Source organism: Pelodiscus sinensis, chromosome 32, assembly GCF_052426305.1.
Source record: "Pelodiscus sinensis isolate ZL-2025 chromosome 32, ASM5242630v1, whole genome shotgun sequence".
Lineage (NCBI taxonomy): Eukaryota > Metazoa > Chordata > Testudines > Trionychidae > Pelodiscus > Pelodiscus sinensis.
The window spans coordinates 4,420,449-4,441,423 of NC_143083.1; the positions used below are offsets into that span (position 1 = coordinate 4,420,449).

Here is a 20,975-nt window from a genome sequence, read left to right on the forward strand (position 1 = left end):
AGAGTTTAAAGAGAAGCTGGATAATTTCATGGAGGTTAGGTCCATAAAAGGCTATTAGCCAGGGGATAAAATGGTGTCCTTGACCTCTGTTTGTCAGAGGCTGGAGAGGGATGGCAGAAGACAAGTCACTTGATCATTGTCTTCGGTCCACCCTCTCTGGGGCACCTGGTGCTGGCCACTGTCGGTAGACAGGATACTGGGCTAGATGGACCTTTGGTCTGACCCAGTACGGCCGTTCTTATGTTATGTTCTTATGATTTGTTTTCCGCAAAAAAGCCCCGATGGCGAAAATGGCGATCGGGGCTTTTTTGCGGAAAAGCATCCGTGCCAATCTAGCCGCTCTTTTCCGCAAATGCTTTTAACGGAAAACTTTTCCATTCAAAGCATTTGCGGAAAATCATGCCAGTCTATCCGTAGCCACGGTGTTCTGCTGTAAGGTTGGTCATTTTCCCTCTTTGAAATATGTTCTCCACAGTAATAATTATGCAACCATCAGTCCTCAATAGAGCAGGTGTATCAGATGCACCATATTTCTCCTTAATCATGTAACCGTTAAGGCACCCTAGAGTCTATTTTTAAACCAAAGCGATGTCGTTAGTGGCTATGGGGTGGGCGTGGGGGTGGATGCTTCAAGGAAGATTTTGTGTCTAAAGGTCCAATCCACTAGCCCTTACTCAGATGACCACGTGGAACATTTGGCCCTCAGGGAGAACGTTTTTCCAGAACAACTCCAGGGAATTTGGTACAAAATATTGAATCATGGCCTGAAAATTGGCTGAAGGAGGCTAAACCTGAGTAAACACCCTGCAAAGTGCGCGGGTGCGGGGGGTGTCTACCAGGGTGTCACTGAGAACGGAGTTCAGAAGCTCCCATCTTATTTTGCACAATCCCTGACGAGTTGGAGCGGAGGCTGGAGGTGGGAACAGCACATCCCTGAAGTCCCCGGGACCAGGAAGGAGTGAACCTGGAGGGGATGGGATGGGAGGTTGCACAGATGGGAGGGCTGGGATAGGAGCAGTAAACAGCGTGAGGTTTATCCAGGAGACCCTCATGGCAGATGCTTAGGGTCTGGCTGCGGTGCGAGCCCACGGGAGTAGGGCCGGGTGCGTAAGGGTGCAAGCCGCTGGATGAGCAGCCCAGTCCCTCTGTGTGCCGGGCGCAAGGAGGCACATTCCACCCCAGAGCTCCAGTCCAGCTGGCCCTGGCGCCGCTGGCCCTGTTCTCAGTTAAAGGGCCACGGAAACTCTAAAGCAAACAGGACCCGAGTCCTAAAAGTCTGAAGACTCCCCCCAGTTAGCTGCAGAAAACTGCCCTCCGAGGGGTGAAGGGCTGAGCCCAGCCAGAGGACCAAGCGGATCCAGGCATTTGGGACATGACGGACTCTGTGGGGCTAGCACGCTCCCGAGCTGTCGGAGGCATGCAGGGTCCGGAGGGTGCGGAGCAGCGTGTGCGCCGAGGTCTCCGTGAAGTAGCAGCAGCACAGCCAGTCTTCCAGCCCCACGCTCGCCGCGGCCTCGGGCGCCTTCTCCGCAAAGCTCAGCAGCAGCAGCGCCCTCTTGACGGCCAGCCAGTTCTGAAGCAGGACGGAAGTGAGCTGGTGGCTGGGAAGGAGCTCCTGGCGTGGTCCCCACAGCAGGATCTGCAGCACTGCCTTGGCTTGTTCGACGGGCAGGCGCCTGCGGGGATCTGGGTGGAGGAGCAGGCTGGCCAGGGTCTGGAGTCCCCGGGAGTAGGTGGACCAGGCTGGGATAGCGGGGAGGTCACCGCTCCTGAGTCCTGAGGCCTTCTGCAGGGGGTCGGGCAGGTGCAGGATCTCGTAGACCAGCTTGCCCAGCTGGAGCCCCTCGGTGCTTTGGACGTGAGCCACCGAGAGCCACGTGGGGGCCGTGCTGGCTCGATCTAGGTCTCGGGCCACAGACGCGGATTTCTTCTGCCCCGTGGCCTTCGAGAAGTCGCTGACGACCAGCCTTGGGAGCGGCAGCGCGGCGGCTGGAGTCTCGTCCTGCCGGCCCCGGGGCAGAGCCGGACACTGCACCAAGAGCAGGTTCTCCATGTGAATGTCGGCGCCGGCCACCCGCTGCTGCTTGAGGTGCTCCAGCCCCGTGCACAGCTGCAGCAGGAGGAGGCACGCCAGGCGTTCGTAGGGGCCGGGCCGGGAGCTGTGGAGCGCGTGGGAGCCCCGCACAAAATCAGCCAGGGTTTGATAAGGCACCTCAGGAGACAGGGCGACCTGGGTCAGGGGAGGGGACGCGCCGGCAGACACGGCTCCCTCGTCCTCTCCAGGACGGAGCCGGCCCAGCTTCTCCGGCCTTGCCCCAGGCACGAGGTCCTTGGGGGGGGAATCGAGGAAGTGGCCAAGCACTTGCTGAATGTTGAAATGAGCCCCCACGGACATCTGCACGGCGAGACCGCGGGGGCAGGACTTGTGGACCTGTTGGGGCGAGAAACGGCAACACGCCGTCAGCCGGGGGTGATCGGGGGAACCCGACCCGTCAACCCAGGCAGGCCCGCGGCCCGGCCCTAGGCCCCACGCTCCGCTCTGCGCACCCTGGAGACCCCTCGGCGCACCAGGGAGATCCGACGTGCTGCATGGCACAGGGGGTCTGACCCACACCCCCCCGCATACTCCAGGGCTGGGCTGGGCTGGGGGCGGCTGAGTCAGATGACAGCAGGCAGCCGGGCTGGATCAGCTCTCCCACCGTGGGCGGGGCGGCTCCGACTGTGGACCCTCGCCGGTTCCCCGTGACCTGATAGTCACCCTCACACCCGACCAGCCCGGCTTTCAAGCCGGAGCCAGAAACCGGCTCTCCATGGAGGTGCTTGGTCTGGGAGCCGCGTGGATCTGGGCGCTGTCCGAGGTCAGGACTGGCCCACGTCCAAGGTCTCCGGTTACCTTGGCAGCGAGGATTGGCCGGCGTGGCTCAGAGGCACAGCAGATGCGGTAGTACCAGGCCTCTCCGGTTTCACAACAGGGCTCTGTCTCTAAGAGCGTGAAATCTGCCCACTTCTTTCCTGCGCGCTCTGCTCCCTCCAGCTGCCGCTCCTCCTCCCCTCCCAGGATCGCCTGCGTCCTGGCTGTGAGACGCACCAAGGCCGCTTGGTGGCATCCCATCACCTTGTCCTGGACGGTGGCCGTGCTCTCCAGGGCCTGGAAGAAGCTGAGCAGCTCCCCATCGGGGGTAGCGAAGGTCGGGTGTGCAGGGACGGGCCCGGAGCCACCGCCAGGGGGGTTTTTACCCCGGGTGCCCCAGGGCTCAGAGTCGCCCCGGCTTTGGGACATGGGCAGGTACCTTCTGGGGTCGCCGAGAGGGCGTTCTGCCGACTCGGAGTAGCTGCGGCCGCCCCTGTCAGGCACGGCGCCTTCGGGGAGGGTGTAGTGGGTGCCCAGGGGCGTGGGGAAGTGGGCGCCCTGGCATGGGGAGAAGGGACAGACCTGCATCTCTGGCAAGGACCTGGCTCTGTTGAGCTGCTTTTTGGGCAGGGGCGGCGGGGGCGGGTCAGCGCTGGCCGTGGTGGGCGACTCCCCGCGGCTCGTCTTGGCTGGCGCCAAGTGCGCCCGCATTTCTCCTGCAAGGGAACAAGCGCACGCTTAGGCGGCCGTCACCTCCACTGAGATGCTTCCCAGGCGCGCAGGGAGGCTGCACCGGGCCCCAATAGCTCCGTCCCCTCGGTGCCTTCCATGCTGCAAATGGCCCTCACCTGCCCACCCGGCCTCCCCACGCTGGCCTGCAGGGGCAGGGAAGGCCCAGGGTGGCTGGCCCATTCTGGACGGGGCATGGAGGAGCTATGGACCTTGCTGGGCATTGCCAGCAAGAGGGACCAAGAGGGGAGGTGGCTGGGGGGCTCTCAGCTGGCTCCGTTGGTGCCTCCGTGGCGTGTCCATGCTGATGTGCAGGCAGCCAAGCCCGGGGTCCAGTGGGGCTGAGCTGTGCAGATCCGGGGGGTTCTTTGCCCCCACTGGTGGCCCTGGAGGAGCAATTATTGTTTGCCTCTCTCCAGGTGCACAAGGCCTAACTCCCTGCAAATGTACCAGCCCCGAGCTGGCTGGGACTCAGCCCCGGAGGGTTCCAGTAAGACCCCTGCAGATTTACAAGTCCCAGGGGTGGGACTGGCTGCCCAGGGATGTGATTGGCTGCCCAGGGGTGTGATTGGCTGCCCGGGGGTGCGACTGGCTGCCCGGGGGTGTGATTGGCTGCCCAGGGATGTGATTGGCTGCCCGGGGGTGCGACTGGCTGCCCGGGGGTGTGATTGGCTGCCCTGGGGTGCGACTGGCTGCCCGGGGGTGCGATTGGCTGCCCGGGGGTGCGATTGGCTGCCCGGGGGTGTGATTGGCTGCCCGGGGATGCGACTGGCTGCCCGGGGGTGTGATTGGCTGCCCGGGGATGCGACTGGCTGCCCGGGGGTGTGACTGGCTGCCCGGGGGTGCGATTGGCTGCCCGGGGGTGCGACTGGCTGCCCGGAGGTGCGATTGGCTGCCCGGGGGTGTGATTGGCTGCCCGGGGATGCGACTGGCTGCCCGGGGGTGTGACTGGCTGCCCGGGGGTGCGACTGGCTGCCCGGGGGTGTGACTGGCTGCCCGGGGTTGCGATTGGCTGCCCGGGGGTGTGATTGGCTGCCCTGGGGTGCGACTGGCTGCCCGGGGGTGTGACTGGCTGCCCGGGGGTGTGACTGGCTGCCCGGGGGTGTGACTGGCTGCCCGGGGGTGTGACTGGCTGCCCGGGGATGCGACTGGCTGCCCGGGGGTGCGACTGGCTGCCCGGGGGTGTGACTGGCTGCCCGGGGGTGTGATTGGCTGCCCGGGGGTGTGACTGGCTGCCCGGGGGTGTGATTGGCTGCCCGGGGATGTGACTGGCTGCCCTGGGGTGCGATTGGCTGCCCGGGGGTGTGACTGGCTGCCCGGGGGTGTGACTGGCTGCCCAGGGGTGTGATTGGCTGCCCCCCACTCCACATGGTGAGCGGTCGCCCGGGTCCCAGCTTGGCAGGAGTCCACTCACCGATGTTGCTGTAAATGAGATATCCTGGGGGGCTGTGCCAGGGGAAGCCGCCTGCCCCCCCGTCCTGCCTTGGGGAGGGGGGCTCAGTGCTGCTCATTCTTCTGGCTGCTCTGATCTCTCTGTCGGGAGGGAAACGGGAGATCAGGCCAAGCCCCGTTGCCTCCATCCCCCGCCAGCTTGAAAGGGGAAGCAGTGAGGCCCGAGGCCGCGGTGATGGCCTCCAATTAGCAAGGAGGCTGGGGCATGGGAAGTTTGCTAGTGGGGCCATTTTCGGTGCTAAAACGATGACAGCTTGTTAGTCTCTAAGATGCCACATGGGTTGCGGGTGAAGTCAGGGCGGAGGGAGGCAAGCCACCAGCCCCGCCACCAGCCCCGCCCCTTCTGCTCAGGTCCCGCCCCCTATGGGGGCCAAGGCTCCTCCCCAGCACTATGAGGAGGGTGGGCGCTTGGGGGCAGCACCGCTCGGTTAGGCATTCTGGGGGCAGAGCGTGGGCGGGGCCAGGCAGGCGGCGTGGGCGGGGCCAGGCCTTTCCCCGCCTCTCCTACCCACTGTGACGTGGTTGGGCGGCTGTTTACTCTAGTGGCCCTGGGCCCACTCTGATTGGGTGTTCACTGGGCGCTAGGCTTGGGCTGTGGTGACCCCTACTGGCCTCTGTCTGTAACCACGGCCCAGCGGGGGTTCGCCCCAGGGCCCTCAGGTCACCTGGACAGTGGCCCAACCGGTTCTCACCTGAGCAGGGAAGGGGTTTGGACAAAGGGCAGGGAGAGCCTGGGGAAGCGTGGAGGAGGCAGACTAACCAGTGTAGGGGGGTTCAGGGGCCTGTAACCCCTTCCCCTGGGGAACTAGGGCTGTCGGCCCGTCCTCTCACGCCTGCGTCGGTCCCATGCCGCGCTGTATCCCGGAGCAGCTCTGTCCCCGCTCTATGCTACTGGCTGGCGGAGTCACATCCTGCTGCGGACGGGGGTGCAGGGTCGGGGGGTTCCCCGATGCACCGTCACTCTATGGGGGCCCTCCGGGGCCACCCCCCGCTGGGCCGTGCTTACAGACGGAGGCCAGTAGGGGTCAGCCTCAGCCCAAGCCTAGCGCCCAGTGAACGCCCAACCAGAGCGGGCCTAGGGCCACTAGGGTAGCCAGCCCCCCAACCAGGTCACACCCACCGCCTGGGGCGCCCCCGGCCTCCCCGCTGCTTTTGCAGAAGCAGGCCCACCGGGCGCCCCCTGCCCCGGGTCTGTGCTGCTTCTCCCCAGCTGGTGGCAGCATGGCCACAGATCCCAGCCCCATCGGACTCGGACGGCGCTGGCTGCTGGACGGGCCCAGGCGGGAGCAGGAGAGGCTCTTACTTGGGGACCCGAAGTCCAGACCAACTCCTGGCCCATTGCAGGCGGGGGAGGGGACGGGGTGCAGGGTCTGGACATGAGAGGGATGGGGGGGTGCTTACCTGGCTCCGTGCCTCCCACTGCTCCTAGGCACCGCCCCCCTGCTGCTCCCATTGGCTGTGATTGCAGCCAATGGGAGCAGTAGGGAAAGCCTCCAGCCAGATGGTTTCCTGCGCTGCCGTTCCCGCAGCTGGGTGGAGGGGCAGCGACAGTGCACGGATCTGCTGGATCTGCCCCGCAAGGCTCCCCCTCCCCTGCGGCAGGAAGCCGGCGGAGGCGCACCAGCCTCATGGGGGTGAGCGCCCAGTCCAGGGCCCACCTGCAAGAGGGTCACGGACCACTAGTGGCCTGTGGACCACGTTTGGAGAGCCACCAGCCCAGGGCATTAGCAGACCCTGGCACCTGCTTTTCTCCTCTGCCCCTCCCATCCAGGGACCCCTCTGGAGATCGCAGCCTGGGCGCGCCCTGACGGGGGCCACATGGGAAGACCCAGTCACCTCCCCACACATGGGCCCCGCGGCCAGTCCCTCATCAGCCTTCCGCTGTGTGGGGTTCTGGGGAGCAGAGCGGGCGGGAGGCTCTGGACGCCCCGACAAGACCGTTGGGCTTGGGGGGGCGCGTGGCTGTGGAGAATCAGGCTGCGGGCGGGAGCGTCAGAGGCAAGCAGAAGTCCGGTTGGGTTTGAAACAAACCCGAAATACGGCAAAGGTTCCTCTGCATCCCGGGTCGGCTGCACCCCTGGGGAGCCCCCGGAATGACACCGGCTCTCGCTGGCCCCCAGCTCTGTTCTTTTAAACCGCAGGAAACCAACGCGCCTCTGAAACGAGGCAGGCTCAGCAGGCCCCTCCAAACCGGTCCCTGACTCGCCGGCGGGTACGGCGGCCGCTGCCCAGACGCGCCCCCCGGGTCCCTGCAGCAGCTCCCGCAGGGCAGGTTTCGAGAGAGGAATCGAGGAGAGATGCCGGAGAGCCGGGGAAGTGCAGGCAGAGCTGTTACGCCGCAAGCCAGGCTGCAGTTTGGAGCAGCCGCTGGTTCCCTGGCGGGCTGAGGCTCCTGCGTGTAACCAGCTCTCCCCTGGAGACACGTGTGCCTGGGGAAAGGGTGGTGTCGGGGGGGGGGGAGGGCACACGATGGGGCCGTTTGTCCAGAGGGGAGCCTATGAGGGGGGCCTGGGAGATTTGCTGGCGGTTAGCAGAATGGGGTACCGAGGGGCAAAGCGTCATCTGGCCGTGCTCACATGGGTCTGTGGGCCTGCCTGCGCGTGCGAGGGGGGGTGCTAGGGTGGCACTCACAGCTCGCTCTGTGCACGTCTGTGTGTGTGTGCTACGTGCCTGGGCACACGCCTGCAGCCAGGCCCCGTCCCTGCGGGCCACAAGATTCCCTCTGCAAATATTTCCCGTTTTAGCCACACATGTCCCTCCGCAGCTGCCTTTCACTGGCATTTCATCCCAGATGTGTAACCTCTGGACGGGGGGTGCTGAGAGCCAGGCACAGGGCGGGTGGGTGCAGCCTGGGAAGTATTAGCCCTGCAGATTCCTCGGGGGGTGCTCGGACGAAACTCCAGCCCCTGGAACTGGAAGGACAAGGACGTGATTTTTTCAGTCACAGAACCAGTTTCCTCTCATTTTTTCCAACCGTGTGCAGAATAAATTTTGTCACATGCAGATGTGCACCACCAGTAGAAACCCACACTGCTGGCTGTGGGCGGCATTTGAATCTCTCCTGGGTGGCCACCCAAGCCCTCAGCTTACAGGCAACCCTGCTCCTAGTGGATCCTTAGGGCTCTCGTGTCTGTACAGCAGCAGCCGTGGGCTCATGGAAGGGGAATCCTTAGATCCCCCCCAGAGTGGAAGGTTGACCAGGGGGTGAGGGCTTAGTCATGAGCCTCCAGCTCGCCAGTTTCAGTCCAGGCTGAGTTGGCAGTGGCCAAAGGGAGCTGTGAACTTCTGACTGGTACGGTGACCGCGTGTCCACACTGTGAAACTTCCCCTCTGAACTCAGCAGGCCTTAGCGCCTGGAGAGCGGGTTTCAGTTCAGCTGCATCAGAGAAAGCCGGGCTCATTTGCAGCCCAAGACGTCTGTTCGTGCGCATGTGCCAATGAGGAGCGTTGCCTGCCACCGCCACTGACTTGCTTGGTGATCCTCAGCAAGTCACTTAACCTCCTTGTGCCTCAGTTTCCCATTGTCTTGGCAGTGCAGAGCAGACTCGGAGCCACATTCAGTGGCATCCAGACGTGGGGTTCTGCTTGGGCCGTCGAGAGAGTGAGAGGTTCGAGTCCTAACCTTTGGAGAAAGGTTGGGGGGGGGGCGGGAGCTGGAAATTGACAACCCCACAGTTTAGGGAGAGCGGAGTTGGCTTCATACCCCTCGCTGGTCTTTTCCACCTCCAGCCCTTTGTGCTCTCCCTGCAGATCCCTCTCTTCTCCCTTCCTGCCGCCTCGCTGCTGCTGCTGCTGCTACTGGAGGGCAGCAATTGGGAAATTCTCAGGCCTTTGCTCTGCAGGAGATGAGGCTAGAGCAGCCGCTTGCAAATGTTTTGTCTCAGGATGCAGTGGAAGAAAATTGTCCATCATGTGACTGGAGTGTGGGGTGGGGCTGGGGAGGAGCTTTGGGGTACGAGAGGGGGCTCCAGCATTGGGGGGGGCAGGGCTGGGGCCGGAGGCACTTACCTCGAGAGGCTCCCGTGCAGCAGTGCAGTGGGGGGGGGGGAGTCTAAGGCAGCTTCCTGCTTCTCCGGCCCTGCAGACTGTGCTGCCCCCAGAAGCAGCCGGCAGCAGGTTCCCAGCCAGTGGGCGTGCAGGGCTAATGCTCGGGGCAGGGGCAGTATTGGAGCCCTGTGTGCTCCCCCTCCCGACATAGGAGCTGGGCCTGCTGCAGCCACTTCTGGGGCGCAGCGCGGTCTGCAGTGCAGGACAGACAGGGAGCTGCCTCAGCCCCCCCACTGCTCACCCAATCCCTCTGCAGCCACGAGCCCCGGGACCCGGCATTCCCGGCCCAGTGCTGGGCGCGCCCCGTCGTGTGAAACCCCCGGGCCAGATTAGCGACACGCTCCCCTCCGGCCTTCCAGATCTACCCCAGAGCACGGCCGGGGCCCAGCCCGTCCGGCAGGCGCCTGTTACCTTTGTGTTTTCCCGGGGAGAGGCGGGGGCGCTGCGGGCGCAAACACTGGCACGTCCCTTTCCAAGCCCGCCCTGGCGCAGGACGGATCCTCGTCTTGGCCAGCACGTCCAGCGCCATTGCGGTGGCTGGCCGGGCCGGCCTCGGGGCCGGTTTGCTGGGGCAGCAGGGCAGAGGCCTGGCTGTCCGACATGGGGAGGGTTTCGCAGCGGCGGGCGCTGCCGGGGAAGGGCCTTGCACCACACTTGGCTGTGGGCGCCTGCGGGAGGATGTGCCGTCAAACGGGGTTTCAAAATGTCCTGCAGGCTGAGCTGAACTGTGAGCTCAACTCACCCCGGGCGTCGCCCTCAGGGCAGGGCGTTTGCGCCAGGGACCAGCCTGGCCCCGGGTTCCATTTCCTTCCTCGTCGGGGCGGCTCGCAACCCCTGCTGCTCGCGCAAAGGGCGAGGGCTCCAAAGTGCCTGGCCAGGGTGCCGGCAGGGTGCGGCTTGGCCTTCTGCGAACCGCTGCACCTCGGCTGGGATTCCAAAAATACCAGACACGTGATCTCAGAACGGGGGTGGGAGGGGAACCGGGGGAGATCGAGGGTGGGGGAGACCAGCTGGCGGGGAGCAGGGTTGACCTGGGCGCACACAGATCCTGGGATGCTGCCCGTCCCACGCACGGTCCCAGTGGGGCGCGCGAGCGAGTCTGGCCCCGGGGATTCCATAACCCCCCACTGCGTAGTTGTGTACTGCCTGGCTGGTAGACACACTCACGCAGTGCAAGGGTGTCTACCAGCCAGGCAGTACACACCCACGTACTGATACGCCTGATAATAATAAAACTTACTTCATTAGAAAATACCCGACGTTTCAAATGTCCGGTATTTTCTCCATTTGTTTCCTGGACAGAAAGCGCAAATACCAGACTGTCCGGTTCAAAACCTGGCACCCCTAGTTACACCTGCTCATTTTGTCTGTGCTTGGCAGAGATCCCCGAGAGGGGGGTCCACCCTGTACAGGGTCGAGGGGGGACAGGAGAGCAGGGGGGCTGAGTGCCTGTCCCGGGCAGAGGAGTCAGATGCAACGAGGGTTCATTAAGGAGGCAGCACAGCCGGGCAAGGACAAGATGGGTCTGTAGCGGAGAACGGGAGGAGGCTGCCGAGAGAGCAGGGAGGAGGCGTGATACGGCAGGGTGGAAGGTAGCCCAGGCTCAGTGTAGCAAGGGCGAGGATTGGGCTGGAACGCAGGGGGCGCCTGGGGCCCCCCGCCTGCCTCGGAGCCCTGGGGACAGCGGAAGAGACGACCGAGTGGGACAGGCCAGAGATGGGGAGACTAGAGAGACTCGGATGCAAGCAACACCCCAGCCGTCGGGGCACCAAGCAGGACCCGTGGCGCCCCCAGAGTGCGGTGAAGCGCAGAGGCAGGAAGGGGCTTCGGCCTGGCAGAGTGCAGCCCCTGCTGTGGCCAGGAGGAGGCGCTCCGGCTGTGAGGGTATCTCCTCGGAGGACTGGAAATCTGGGCTGGGAGCGAAGGTGCCACTAAGACACGGCCACTTACCAATTTGCTTTGCAGGCCGGATCAAACGCCGGTTCTTGGGTTTGCTTTGTGGCCCATTCTCCTCCTGCAGCGGGAGCGTGGCCCCATCAATTTGACTAAGGGATTAGCACTAATCCGCGCTGAGCAGTGACACTTGGATGGATATTGCTCCCTGGACACATTATCTGAGGCTATAATGTCGTAAATACACAGGCTATAAATGGCGCTGTTTAAGATTCGGCAGTAGCCTGGTATTATTGATGGCGTTCAGCTACATGGTTGGCAAATTTCCTTCTTCCCTAATAAGTCTTTTATGTTAATCACTGTAACGAGTGGTTCGTCAATGAGACAGAATCGATCAGAAGAGTCAGATTTCTCCTTAACGAATCATCTTACCTCCAAGGTAAACAGGAGTCCATTTAAAAAAAAATCACACGATCAGTGAGTGAAGGGAATGCAGTATTGGGAAGGAGCTCAGAGAGTAGCAACAGGGACAAGAGGAGACTGACTTTATTTTATTGTAATAGCAGCTACTGCCAAGGTTACAAGACCCCATCTTTGAACAACAAAGTCGTAGCATCTGAGGGTATGTCTACACTACAAAGTTAGTTCGAACTAACGGACGTTAGTTCGAACTAACTTTAATAGGCGCTACACTAGCGCTCCGCTAGTTCGAATTTGAATCGAACTAGCGGAGCGCTTAGTTCGAACTAGGTAAACCTCATTTTACGAGGATTAAGCCTAGTTCGAACTAGCTAGTTCGAATTAAGGGGTGTGTAGCCCCTTAATTCGAACTAGTGGGAGGCTAGCCCTCCCCAGGTTTCCCTGGTGGCCACTCTGGCCAACACCAGGGAAACTCTATGCCCCCCTCCCGGCCCCGGACCCCTTAAAGGGGCACGAGCTGGCTACGGTGCCCGTGCCAGGTGCAAGCCTGCCAGCACCCAGCCAGCAGACCCTGCACCTGGCACGGCACAGAGCCACCCACCCGATGTCCCCCAGCCCACCCCCTCTTCCCGGGACCAGGCTGGCGGCTCCCGGGAGCTTGCCCTGGACCGCAAGAGGCGGGCACCTTCCTGGGCTAGTGCGGACATCGTGGACCTCGTCCACGATCTCCGCACTAGGCACAGGAAAGTGGCCGTCTAGGGCAGGAGAGCTGCCAGCCTGGCCACCCAGGAGCAGGTGTGCATGAAAATCAAGGGGGTCCACTGAGACCCCTGAGCCCTGAGCTTACAATGGCCGTCCTGGGTCAGACCAAAGGTCCATCTAGCCCAGTAGCCTGTCTGCCGACAGCGGCCAACCCTAGGGACCCTGGAGGGGATGGACCGAAGACAATGACCAAGCCATTTGTCTCGTGCCATCCCTCTACAGCCTTCCACAAACTTTGGGCAGGGACACCACTCCTACCCCCTGGCTAAGACTACTCCATGGACCCAACCTCCATGACTTGATCTCACTTCCCTTTAAACTCTGTTCTAGTTGTAGCCTTCACAGCCTCCTGCAGCAAGGAGTTCCGCAGGTTAACTATTTGCTTTGTCAAGAACAACTTTCTCTTACTAGTTTGAAGCCTGCTACCCATTCCTTTCCTTTGGTGTCCTCTAGTCCTTCTTTATGGGAACTCAGGAAGAACTTTTCTGAATGCACCCTCTCCACCCAACCCCTGCTTTTAGAGACTTCTATCCTGTCCCCCCTCCGTCTCCTCTTTTCTAAGCTGAAAAGTCCCAGTCTCTGTAGCCTTTCTTCATCTGGGACCTGTTCCCAACCCCTGATCATGTTAGTTGCCCTCCCCTCTCCCAGCCTTTCTCTTCCCCTCTCCCACCTCCTTTTCCCAGTCTCCCCCAGTTTTGTTCAATAAAGACAGAGTCAATGTTGGAAGAAACGTTATCTTTATTTTGTACATCAATAAGAAGGGGGGCTAGGGAAGGGTAAGTGGAAGGAGGTGAGGGAGGAATGGGGTACGAGCCCCCGATGGGGAGGACTGGGCTGGTTCTGCGGGCTTCTGGGGGTGGAAGCTCTCCTGCAGCCCCCCAATTGCCCCCTCTCCCCAGATGGCAGCCTGCGGCAAGTGCAGCCGGGCTGATGGCCGAGTGGTGTGATGTGCCCAGTGTGGGTACTCCGGGCACTCCAAGCCAGAACTTCTTTGCAAGCGGGGCACCCCTTAGAACTGTGTGTCCGGGGGGGGGGGTCGGGACCCTTTAAGCGCAGCCCTCGGCTAGCCTGAGACAGCATCTCCACGCTCTAAGTCCTCCTCTGATGCCCTGCCGGCACTGCTTCCGGCCATCCTTAAGGCCGGTTCAGAGTCCACTCAATGTGGACTTGCTAGTTCGAATTAGCAAAACGCTAATTCGAACTAGTTTTTAGTTCTAGACGCGTTAGTTCGAATTAGCTTAGTTCGAATTAACTAATTCGAACTAAGTTAGTTCGAACTAGCGCTGTAGTGTAGACGTACCCTTAGACTCTCAGGGCTAGAAGAGATTCAGGAGTCATCCAGTCCAGCCCTCTGCCCAGAGCAGGGCCAACCCCAACTCAATCAGCCCAGCCAGGGCTTTGCCACGGTGAGACTTAAACACCTCTAGGGATGGAGACTCCACCCCCTCCCTAGGGAACCCAGCCCAGCGCTTCCCCCCCTCCTAGGGAAATAGTTTTTCCTAATATCCAACCTAGACCTCCCCCACTGCAACTTGAGACCATTGCTCCTTGTTCTGCCATCTGTCACCACTGAGAACAGCCTCTCTCCATCCTCTTTGGCACCCCCTTCAGGGAGCTGCAGGCTGCTCTCAAATCCCCCCTCCCTCTTCTCTTCTGCAGACTGAAGAAGCCCAAATCCCTCAGCCTCTCTTTTGACCCTAACGGCGGCAAAGCCAGTGGGCCAATGGAGGGAGGAGCCCAGCTCGGGTTCTTGCTGGTTCCAAATATCAGCAACGACACGGGTGGTGCTGTTTCTAAGCCACATGGGTGATCGGTGGGGCCCGGCTGGCGAGTTCTCAAGGCAGCAGTGAACTCTGCCTCATCGCCCCTTTGCCCTGCCCCGGGGCCCTCCCAGGGCTGGGGCAGCAACCGGCCTGAAAGCAACTTGGAACCAGGCCTCCTGTGAAAATCGGAAACGGCCGAAATCTGTCCCTGCCGGTTCCTGGCGTGGCAGCTTCCCGCCTCTGGCCTCAGCAGGCTGGGGAAGAGGTTTCTCGTGTCCGCTTCCATTTTGCCTCGTTTCTTCCCATCGCCCCCGGCTGCTCCCCCCGGCGCCGTGCCGAACGATTCCGCGCCGGCCTTGAGCGCTCTGAGTTGGTAGGCTGCCGCCAGGCGCCCCCAGCCCCACTGCCGAGCGATTAGCTCTTCGCCTTTCTCCAGGACTCGACGCCTCCAGCCAGCAGGCTCTGAACAGCCTCCCCTATTGCGCTGGGGAGGAGCGGCCGTGGACCAAGCCCCGTGTGCCGAGCCGGCTGCCAACGGGCTCTCCAGCGGCAGGTGTGGCTGTGGGGGGGAGGGCGGAGCAGGGGCAGAAAGAGGTGGGGTCAGGGTGTGTCTGGGGGGGGCGGAGCAGGGAAAGGAAGAGGCGGGGTCAGGGTGTGGCTGTGGGGGGATGGCGGGGCAGGGCCGGGAGGGGAAGAGGTGGGGTCAGGGTGTGGCTGTGGGGGGGAGGGCGGGGCAGGGGCAGGAAGAGGCGGGGTCAGGGTGTGGCTGTGGGGGGAGGGCGGGGCAGGGGCAGGGGCAGGAAGAGGCGGGGTCAGGGTGTGGCTGTGGGGGGAGGGCGGGGCAGGGGCAGGAAGAGGCGGGGTCAGGGTGTGGCTGTGGAGGGAGGGCGGGGCAGGGGCAGGAAGAGGCGGGGTCAGGGTGTGGCTGTGGGGGAAGGGCGGGGCAGGGGCAGGTAGAGGCGGGGTCAGGGTGTGGCTGTGGGGGGGAGGGCGGGGCAGGGGCAGGAAGAGGCGGGGTCAGGGTGTGGCTGTGGGGGGAGGGCGGGGCAGGGGCAGGAAGAGGCGGGGTCAGGGTGTGGCTGTGGGGGGAGGGCGGGGCAGGTAGAGGCGGGGTCAGGGTGTGGCTGTGGGGGGGAGGGCGGGGCAGGGGCAGGAAGAGGCGGGGTCAGGGTGTGGCTGTGGGGGGGGGCGGGGCAGGTAGAGGCGGGGTCAGGGTGTGGCTGTGGGGGGGAGGGCGGGGCAGGGGCAGGAAGAGGCGGGGTCAGGGTGTGGCTGTGGGGGGGAGGGCGTGGGGGGAGGGGGGCAGGGGCAGGAAGAGGCGGGGTCAGGGTGTGGCTGTGGGGGGAGGGGCGGGACAGGGGCAGGTAGAGGTGGGGTCAGGGTGTGGCTGTGGGGGGGAGGGCGGGGCAGGGGCAGGAAGAGGCGGGGTCAGGGTGTGGCTGTGGGGGGGAGGGCGGGGCAGGGGCAGGAAGAGGCGGGGTCAGGGTGTGGCTGTGGGGGGAGGGCGGGACAGGGGCAGGAAGAGGCGGGGTCAGGGTGTGGCTGTGGGGGGAGGGCGGGGCAGGGGCAGGTAGAGGCGGGGTCAGGGTGTGGCTGTGGGGGAGGGCGGGGCAGGGGCAGGAAGAGGCGGGGTCATGGTGTGGGTGTGGGGGGGGCGGGGCAGGGGCAGGAAGAGGCAAAGTGGACTTGGGGCCATAGGGCAGAGCGTCTCTGCTGCCGCTGCTTGTCCCCGGGGATCAAGGGGCCTTTGCTTTTCTTTGGTGGTTGCGGGGAACTTTTTTGGTTGGCCCCTAGATCCCTCACAGTTGGGGGGTTACCAGGCCCCCCCTTCCCGCAGCTCCCGTTAGCTGGGCCTGGCCAATGGGAGCAGGCCTGCCTGCGGCCGCTCCGGTAAACACGGCGTCCGGTGGCCCGTTGGCAGCGAGCCAGGTCCCGCCTCCGGCCCCTTCCCGCCCACCCCGGCCTAGTCGAAGCTCTCCTCATGCTGGCGCGTGTCGCCCGGCCCCCGGCCCCCAGCCCGGCTCCACACCCTGCGCTGCTCCTCCAAGCGCTGCAGGCCTGGGGGCTCGGGATCGGAAGCAGCACACTTCTAGCTAACGGCCTGCTTCCTACTCGCTAAGGAAACGGGGCTTCCTCCCCGCGGGGGGAGCTGCTTTACGTGCACCAGCTGGAAAATGACATTCTCGGATTGTCCTAGTTTTTGGTCTTTTTTTTTTAATACTGAGCCAGTGGAAAGACTCTTCAGCCCCTCCTCTGGAGGGCTCAGTGGGTATTTATATCCCCGCTAGCACGGTTTCATGGCGCCATCGTATTCCTTTGAGTGGGCGATGGGCGTGCCATACCGAGAGGAACGGGCCCTTGCACAGGGCCAGCCGCCGTGCTGATTTCACAGCAGGTTTGCAGTTTGTTTGTGTGGGTCAGCCCCATCTGGGGGCAGCTCAGTTCCTCTTGTGTGAAAGGGGAAGTAGTTGCTCTAGTTCCTAGTAGAAGCTCGTTGATTTACTTCGTCACACAACCCACAGTTAACCTGGGGAACTCCTTGCCAGAGGATATTGTGAAGACCAGGACTTTAACAGGGTTCAAAAAAGAGCTAGATAAATTAGGTCCATCAATGGCTATTAGCCAGGATGGGCAGGCACCCACCTCTCCGCTGGCTCTTGGGGCAGGGCATTGGTAGTGACCATTAGAGACGAGCCAGGGTCTTGTTGCGACCGCCCCCCCGGGCTCCTGCCGAAAGTCAGCTCCGAGTTTGGTATGAGTCAGGTGGCAGGGCATCCCCCTCCCGCCCCCGCCGCCTGGCACAGAGGAGGAGAGGCAGCCGTGTTCTCTAGGCAGCCAAAGGACGCGCCACACCCACACGCTTTGTTTCCATGGCAGAGTGATCAAGGGGTCAAACTGTCTCAATCCAGTGACTTTCACCATGGCTCTGGGGCTGTATAGCCCTGTGCTGTATGGGGGTGCAGATGCAGCAGGGTGGGGCGGGGTGAGTGCAATGCAGGGGGTTGGGGTGGGGGGGATGCAGCAGGGGTGGGGCGGGGTGGGTGCGACGCAGGGCGGAGGGCTGGGGGGGATGCAGCGGGGGTGGGGCGGGGTGGGTGCGACGCAGGGCGGAGGGCTGGGGGGGATGCAGCGGGGGTGGGGCGGGGTGGGTGCGACGCAGGGCGGAGGGCTGGGGGGGATGCAGCGGGGGTGGGGCGGGGTGGGTGCGACGCAGGGCGGAGGGCTGGGGGCGATGCAGCGGGGGTGGGGCGGGGTGGGTGCAATGCAGGGGGTTGGGGTGGGGGGGATGCAGCGGGGGTGGGGCGGGGTGGGTGCGACGCAGGGCGGAGGGCTGGGGGGGATGCAGCGGGGGTGGAGCGGGGTGGGTGCGACGCAGGGCAGAGGGCTGGGGGGGATGCAGCGGGGGTGGGGCGGGGTGGGTGCGACGCAGGGCGGAGGGCTGGGGGGGATGCAGCGGGGGTGGGGCGGGGTGGGTGCAATGCAGGGGGTTGGGGTGGGGGAGATGCAGCGGGGGTGCGGCGGGGTGGGTGCGACGCAGGGCGGAGGGCTGGGGGGGATGCAGCGGGGGTGGGGCGGGGTGGGTGCGACGCAGGGCGGAGGGCTGGGGGGGGATGCAGCGGGGGTGGGGCGGGGTGGGTGCGACGCAGGGCGGAGGGCTGGGGGGGGATGCAGCGGGGGTGGGGCGGGGTGGGTGCGACGCAAGGCGGAGGGCTGGGGGGGATGCAGCGGGGGTGGGGCGGGGTGGGTGCGACGCAGGGCGGAGGGCTGGGGGGGATGCAGCAGGGGTGGGGCGGGGTGGGTGCGACGCAGGGCGGAGCGCTGGGGGGGATGCAGCGGGGGTGGGGCGGGGTGGGTGCGACGCAGGGCGGAGCGCTGGGGGGGATGCAGCGGGGGTGGGGCGGGGTGGGTGCGACGCAGGGCGGAGGGCTGGGGGGGATGCAGCGGGGGTGGGGCGGGGTGGGTGCGACGCAGGGCGGAGGGCTGGGGGGGATGCAGCGGGGTGGGGCGGGGTGGGTGCAACGCAGGGCGGAGGGCTGGGGGGGATGCAGCGGGGGTGGGGCGGGGTGGGTGCGACGCAGGGCGGAGGGCTGGGGGGGGGGATGCAGTGGGGGTGGGGCGGGGTGGGTGCGACGCAGGGCGGAGGGCTGGGGGGGGATGCAGCGGGGGTGGGGCGGGGTGGGTGCGACGCAGGGCGGAGGGCTGGGGGGGGATGCAGCGGGGGTGGGGCGGGGTGGGTGCGACGCAGGGCGGAGGGCTGGGGGGGATGCAGCGGGGGTGGGGCGGGGTGGGTGCGACGCAGGGCGGAGGGCTGGGGGGGGATGCAGCGGGGGTGGGGCGGGGTGGGTGCTACGCAGGGCGGAGGGCTGGGGGGATGCAGCGGGGGTGGGGCGGGGTGGGTGCGACGCAGGGCGGAGGGCTGGGGGGGATGCAGCGGGGGTGGGGCGGGGTGGGTGCGACGCAGGGCGGAGGGCTGGGGCGGGGTGGGTGCGACGCAGGGCGGAGGGCTGGGGGGGATGCAGCGGGGGTGGGCGGGGTGGGTGCGACGCAGGGCGGAGGGCTGGGGGGGATGCAGCGGGGGTGGGGCGGGGTGGGTGCGACGCAGGGCGGAGGGCTGGGGGGGGATGCAGCGGGGGTGGGGCGGGGTGGGTGCGACGCAGGGCGGAGGGCTGGGGGGGATGCAGCGGGGGTGGGGCGGGGTGGGTGCGACGCAGGGCGGAGGGCTGGGGGGGGATGCAGCGGGGGTGGGGCGGGGTGGGTGCTACGCAGGGCGGAGGGCTGGGGGGATGCAGCGGGGGTGGGGCGGGGTGGGTGCGACGCAGGGCGGAGGGCTGGGGGGGGATGCAGCGGGGGTGGGGCGGGGTGGGTGCGACGCAGGGCGGAGGGCTGGGGCGGGGTGGGTGCGACGCAGGGCGGAGGGCTGGGGGGGATGCAGCGGGGGTGGGCGGGGTGGGTGCGACGCAGGGCGGAGGGCTGGGGGGGGATGCAGCGGGGGTGGGGCGGGGTGGGTGCGACGCAGGGCGGAGGGCTGGGGGGGGATGCAGCGGGGGTGGGGCGGGGTGGGTGCGACGCAGGGCGGAGGGCTGGGGGGGATGCAGCGGGGGTGGGGCGGGGTGGGTGCGACGCAGGGCGGAGGGCTGGGGGGGATGCAGCGGGGGTGGGGGTCCGGAGGCAGTGGGATGCTGACCAGGTGCAGTGGACGGGCGGGGCTCGTGGCCCGGTGCACATGCCAATCACCCCCCCCCCCCACATTCTCTTCCCTGCTTTGGCCTCCTCCCCGCGCTGCTGAGCCGGGCTCCGCTCTGTGGGCTGGGCGGGGCCCCGGGGGTGAGAGGAGCCCTGCAGGGTTTGCTGACCCCAGGGGTCTCTGTGTTGGGGGGGGCAGACGTGAGCCCCACCCAGGCCCGCCGGAGACATTTGCTCTGCAAACCCAGCAGGACGGGACACAGGCCCTTGCCCCCCCGCACCTCAACTCATTCTCCCTCCCCTCTGCATCGGAGGCTGCAAGCCTGGACGTGTGTGTGGGTCTGGGGGGGTCACCACCCTCCCTTAGCCTTGGGAGGGGCCACACGGCGGCTTGGGGGCGTGTGCCAGGCTCCCCCGGCCCGGAGGGGGAGGGGACGAGAGGGAAAGGGGTGACTTGGCTGCGCTTTTCTCCCCCTCCTCTCCCCTCGCCTGGCTCCCTAGCTCCTCCTGGCCCCCGGCTCCAGCGCGGGCAGGAAGGGGTTACGCCCTAAGGCTGCCCTGGGCACCAGGGAACCTGCCTGCCTGGCCAGAGAGGGTGCGGCAGGGCAGGGGCTCAGGGCTGTCCTTAGGCACACGCAGCCTGAGTGAAGGCACCACTAAATTTGGGGCGTCACTATGCGCCCGATCAGGAGGTGCCCTGTGCTGCGGCTGCTCCGTGCCGGTTAGGGCAGCCCCAAGCCCGCAGCCCCTTTTCCGCCTCTTGGCCCTGTGGCTGAATCCCCGAACCCTGCTCTGCCTCCCAGCCCCAGTGGCCCAATCCACGCCCCCCCCCAGCCTCTGACCCCCTGCTCTGCCTGCCGGGCCCACTGGCCCAAATCCCCTGGCCCCCGGCTACACCAACCAGCACCTGACGCCCCGATCCCCCACCCCTGGCTCACAGCTGTGGTGGCTTCACTGCTCCCCTTTCTGCCTGTTCCCCCCTCTCCTTGCCCTGACAGCTCCCCCCCCCGCAGAGCTTCTGCGCCCCTCCCTGGTGGGGGATGGGGATGCCAGTGGCAGGGCCGTCGGCCGGGTGCAGGTGAGGCGGGGTTACTGTCAATGGTCCCGCCAACTTTTCCTCCCACATGTGGAATACATTTTGTTCCATGCACCAAGGCATGTGCAGATGTGCACCACCCATAGACACACGTGCTGGCAGCTCTGGACTGGTCAGCATCTGTATCTCCTGGGCGGGATACAGAGGAGCAGCAGGGCCGGGGGGGAGAACAGGCAAAGCAAGGAGAGGACAGCAGGAGGGGCGCACATAAAGGGGCCACGGGCAGGCCACAGAGGCAACGTGTAACTGGCCGCCAGGCAGAGGGGGCTGCACTGAAGGACCAGCAGGGATGGCTCACCCCGCACAGTGCAGCTTCGTCCTGCCACAAGCCTTGCACCCCCACCCCTTGTCGGCCACTGCCCCTGGTGGGCAGGTGGCTGGCGAGCAGGGATCTGGCCACCAGCAGGACCTGCCAGTCACGACAGCGCGAGACGGAAAACACAGAGCAATTTGCCGCTTTTAAAGAAAAGAAACCGGCAGGAGGCCTTAAATACAGGACTGTCCCTTTAAAACGGGATCACCCTACATCAGTATGGCCTGCTGCAGGAGCAGTGCAGGGGCATCATTAGGTGCAGAGCAGCCTGCTGCAGGAGCAGTGCAGGGGCATGATGCAGTGCAGGGCAACTTGCTGCAGGAGCAAGGCAGGGGCATGATGCAGGGCAGGGCAGCCTGCTGCAGGAGCAAGGCAGGGGCATGATGCAGGGCAGGGCAGCCTGCTGCAGGAGCAAGGCAGGGGCATGATGCAGTGCAGGGCAGCCTGCTGCAGGAGCAAGGCAGG

The 20,975-nt window shown here is 65.1% G+C and overlaps 1 protein-coding gene across 1 annotated transcript; it reads right to left on the reverse strand.

The window, feature by feature from the left end:
* Window positions 1-314: 314 nt before the first annotated feature.
* PEAK3 (PEAK family member 3) lies at window positions 315-10,005 on the reverse strand. Its single transcript, XM_075903192.2, has 4 exons — window positions 9,491-10,005; window positions 4,995-5,113; window positions 2,894-3,567; window positions 315-2,431 (listed from the first exon to the last, which is right to left on the reverse strand). The coding sequence occupies exons 1-4, from the start codon at window positions 9,679-9,681 to the stop codon at window positions 1,391-1,393; spliced, it is 2,025 nt and encodes a 674-aa protein (XP_075759307.2). The 5' UTR covers window positions 9,682-10,005; the 3' UTR covers window positions 315-1,390.
* Window positions 10,006-20,975: the final 10,970 nt, after the last annotated feature.

Coding starts and splice junctions, on each gene's coding strand:
- PEAK3 (XM_075903192.2), bottom strand. CDS start 9,681: ATGTCGGACAGCCAGGCCTCTGCCCTGCTGCCCCAGCAAACCGGCCCC. Junction 5,114..9,490: donor CTCCCCGGGAAAACACAAAG/GTAACAGGCGCC, acceptor CCCTCCCGACAG/AGAGATCAGAGCAGCCAGAA. Junction 3,568..4,994: donor TCTCATTTACAGCAACATCG/GTGAGTGGACTC, acceptor GTTCCCTTGCAG/GAGAAATGCGGGCGCACTTG.